Here is a 4,329-nt window from a genome sequence, read left to right as displayed (position 1 = left end):
GCCTGTAGGGGTCTGACCTAGATACTCTCTATATATGTTATGGCTGAGTAGCTTGGTGTTTTTGTGGAACTTCTCATAGTGGAAACAGGGATTGCCTCTGAATCTTTGGCCTGTTTGTGGGAGCCCTTTCCTCCTACTGGGTCACCTCACCCAGCCATGATATGATGGTATGTGCCTGGCCTTATTGTAGCATATTATGTGATGTTTGGTTGATGTCCCTGGGAGGTCTGCTCTTTTCTGAGGGGAGACAGGGGTGGTGTAGGGGGTGGATCTGGGGTAGAGGGGAGGGAAACTGTAATCAGGATGTAATATATGTGAGAAAAACAAAAGCAAAAACAAAAAAACACCAAAAAATGACTATGGAGAAAGCAGTACAGAGGTCCTCCCTCCAATGAAAATGAGGACTGCCATTGGCTAAGCAGTTCCCCTTCCGGGTGTATAGCCGTAGAACATGAAAGCCACACACTGTGAGGCTGTCTGCATCGCCACACTTAGCACTGTTCTCAACAGCCAAGGCCTGAGATACAGAAAGTATGTTACATACACAGCGGAATAGTGCTTAACCCCAGACAGAAGGGAATCCTGTCACCTGTGACAAAGACATGACTGGAGCACGTTGTACTGATGAAATAAGCCAGGGACAGAAAGACAAATTCTGCACAGCCTTTCTTAGAACAGGAATCTAAGAAAGATTCAACGTAGTCATGCAGGGAGAAACGTGGCTGCCAGGGATTGGTGAGGAGGGAGAGGGGAGGAGGGAGAGGGGGAGAAGGAAGAGGGAGAGGAAAGAGGAGTGAGAAGAAGGGATGGAGGAGAGAGAGTGGCGTGAATGTCGTGGGAGTAACTAACCACTTCCTGAGGGAGGAAGAGAAAAGCCCCAGGAACACAGGGTGCATGTTACGTTTTCTACTGTACAGTGGTGTGTGTGTGTGTGTGTGTGTGTGTGTGTGTGTGTGTGTGTGTGTGTGTGTGTGTGCGCGCGCGCAGCAGTGCAGGTTTTAGGTGATTCTCCAGGGGCAGTTCCCTAGTTCCCTGGATGTCTCCCCTGAGTGGGTGGGGACCCAGCCCCTGGGAAGGGCAAATGGTAAATGCCTACAGATGATATCTGGGCTCAAGTTAGCTTTGAGAGGTGGCATGGTGGCACACAGCATGGTAAGAGGCATGGTCAGAGCAGGGCTGTACTGGTCGGCTGGCAGAAACCGGAAGCACAGGCCAGGGAGTGAGGAGGAGGAGGAGCAGAATAGGGCAGTAGGGTCAGGTGACTGTCTCTGGACTCAACTGTCTTTGTCTTAGCACCAACTTTCCTCCCTCCCAGATGCTCAGGACAAAGGCCAAGTTGCAAACATGCCCTGTGGGAAGCCCCACTCCCAGGAATTCCCAGCACAACGCCTCAGCTCCCTGGGCCTCAAATTCTTACTTACCCTCTACCATTGTTCAGACCACAGCAGAGCACCAGTCACAGCCTGGTACTCCGCCAGGGGAGGAGACACCATCAGGTGTATTTCCCTTTGACTTTACATGGGGCCATGTTCCCACCACTCAGGGGAGATGAAGGATGACCTCACTGGGTCTTGCCTTTGGCATCATCACCCACAGCCAAAGGATGTAGAGGCAATGACAGGGTGGACAGAGCATGGACTGGAGCATCCTGGGAAGAAGCTGCTTGGCCACTCTGCCAAGTCTGTGACCCTGTAGGAATGTTCTTTCTGAACAAAGGAGCTGGCCGTGGTAGGGTTACTCACTTCTTCAGACTGATGAAGACTCACTGAGTTATCTCTGCCAAGCATTTAGAAAGGTGCAGGGGCAGTGGTGGTGCACACCTTTAATCCCAGCACTCAGGGAGGCAGAGGCAGGCAGAGCTCTGTGACTTTGAGGCCAGCCTGGTCTACAGAGTGAGTTCCAGGACCACCAGGGCTACACAGAAAAGTCCTGTCTCAAAAAAAAAAAAAAAAAAAAAAGAAAGAAAGAAAGAAAGAAAAGATAGGTGCATGAATCTCAAACACATTGGACACCCAGTAAAGGGTGAGTCCGAGCAGGCTGTGGAGAGCAGTCTCCTGTCACTGGACTTGAGAAGGACACCAGTTGATGCCATCCCATCCCAAACATACTCTTGCCTATTCCCACCTACTCTCTGTCAAGCTGGAGCTGGAACACCTTGAGTTAGTCCAGGGCAGAAGGTTCCATGAGTCTGGGCTAGTCTGGACTCCCTCAACTGGGAAATGGGTGCCATGAGGCTTGGGAATGTGGGTGGGGAATTGCCATGTTCAGTCTGGCCTGTTTTTTCTTCCCATCTAGCTTCTCAAAAGGCCACACCCACAGCCCAGAAATGAACACAGGGACACTCAATTTTGTGGGTAGTATCTTTATTCAACATAGGTTGGGGGTGGGTAGGTGGGTGTCTGGAGTGGGCTTAAGACACCCAGGGTCATTTCAGTAGCAGCCCGTACAGGCAACATTTATACACAGCTCACATTCGTCAGTGGCGATGGTGCCTGTGTAGGGAGAAGGCAGGTTAGTTAAAATTGGACCTTGGGGGTCAGTGGTCACAGAAACTGTCAGGCCAGGAGCTGCTGAGGAAAGGGCCTGATGTCTTCCTTACAGAGCCAGCACCTAGATTCCTCTCTCAAGTGCCGTCCTTCCTAGCAGTGGCTGGGCAAGGTACCTCCTCTCCTGGTCTGAGGTTTCTCATCTGCTACATGGGCTGAGGAATCTGACCTGAATGCTATAGGAAGGGTCCCAGGCAAAAGGATCAGGGCCTACCCAGAGCAGGGACACAAATGCTGTGGGTTGCAACAGTGTGTGCCCAGCTCCTCTGTACCCTTCTGATTCAGCTCAGCTGTCACCTCCCCAGGGAGCCATTCCAAGCCTGATCTCGCCAGATGGATCAGATGGATGCCTCTCACGGAATCATGTCTGCGTCTTCCCAGAGTCCCTTCCCACATTTGTGAGGTTCTTGAAGAACTTCTCAGGGCTGTGGGAGTCTTTTCTACCTGACTCAATAGGCCCTAACTGGGGCAGTTCTGGGGAGGATGGGGCCGTGGCCCTCCAAACTCCCTGTCCATAGCCACTGGGATGTTTAACGAAGACAACTGATGATGGAGAGGTGGGGTAGGATACACATAGAGGGGCAGGAAGATCAGGGGGTGATGTGCTTACTCAAGGCCTCGAAGATGCTGGCAGCTTTCTGGGAGGCACAGACAGGCTGGAGGTCCTTGGGTAAGGCAAGGTGATGGCACACAGCGGGTAGAGCGGGACTGGTCTCTGGTAGGGAGTTGGATGTCAGCTGCTTCTCCAACTCATTCAGCTTCTTCACAGATTCCAGCTCTACTTGGAAGCCATCGTACTGGGGAGAAGAGAGGGGTGGGAAGTCATCAGGCGCTGGCTAGGAGCAGGCAGTGCCGTGAGACTGGCACCAGGCAGACCAACTGACAGGTCCCTTCTCAGCACTGGCCTGGTGACTCTCTGGTGAGACTGATTCTCTCGATCCCTCCTGGACCCTTTTATTCTTCTCCTGGGAACCCGGCCAGATATAGATGCCAAGGTACAGTTCCACAGGTTTAGCAAGACCAGCAGCATCCTGCCACCTTGTGGCCAGGCCTGATTCCATGCCCCACCCATCTTATAGTCCCTGGAAGGACACTGAAGTCCACGTTCCCCCTTTTCTGGCCTTTGCTCTGCCTAGAACTTGTTCACCGGGACCTGGTACTATTCACACTTCAGTGAGCACAAAGGTCCCTGCCGCGGAAACCCTTCTGTGACTTGCCCATGTGGGTAAGCACAGGGGAGGGAGCACAAGAGGGGTCTCTTTCCCTCTGTGCCCCTCTGGAGCTGACCCTCATCTCCTTCCATATGGTGAGTAGGCTGACTTCAAAGGAGAGCAGAGCTGAAAAGAACAGGTTTCTCTCATCACATCTATCGCTGTTGGTGTTGACACTCCTGCGGCCTCCACCCAGCAGGTGTCTCAGGCTAGACCGGCCGCAGGGCTGAGCCCAGGTCCTTCACACAAAAGGTAGGCTGGCTGGGGTCTCACCTTGATGAGGACGGACTGTGCACTCTGCAGCAGCAGCAGCAGCAGCAGCAGGACCATAGCAGCCCACAGCTGGCTTCCGGACACGGCCTTGCCTCCCATCTCACGTCTCTGGGTTCCTGCTTCCTCCACTGTCTACCTGGCTGCCACCTGCCTCCTGGCCAGCAGCCCCTTATAGGCCAGGGTCCAGAGCTCTGGTCACTTATTAACTGTCTGACTGGGGTGGGGTTGACAGAGGACTGGCTCTTTGACAAATTCCAAGTTGGTTCCCAGGAAGGGGGTGGGGGTGGCGATGATGGGGA

General features: G+C 53.2%; 1 protein-coding gene across 1 annotated transcript; it reads right to left on the bottom strand.

Annotated features, from left to right (window-relative positions):
• Positions 1–2,430: 2,430 nt before the first annotated feature.
• On the bottom strand, positions 2,431–4,129 carry Guca2b (guanylate cyclase activator 2B). Its single transcript, XM_052717175.1, has 3 exons — positions 4,031–4,129; positions 3,157–3,343; positions 2,431–2,492 (listed from the first exon to the last, which is right to left on the bottom strand). Exons 1-3 carry the CDS (start codon positions 4,127–4,129, stop codon positions 2,431–2,433), a joined length of 348 nt encoding a protein of 115 aa, XP_052573135.1.
• Positions 4,130–4,329: the final 200 nt, after the last annotated feature.

This window comes from Peromyscus californicus, unplaced genomic scaffold (genome assembly GCF_007827085.1).
Source record: "Peromyscus californicus insignis strain IS unplaced genomic scaffold, ASM782708v3 Scaffold_5__1_contigs__length_169319896, whole genome shotgun sequence".
Taxonomy (NCBI): Eukaryota; Metazoa; Chordata; class Mammalia; order Rodentia; family Cricetidae; genus Peromyscus; species Peromyscus californicus.
Note: the sequence above shows the minus strand (reverse complement) of the source record. Positions and strands in the feature narration are given on the sequence as shown.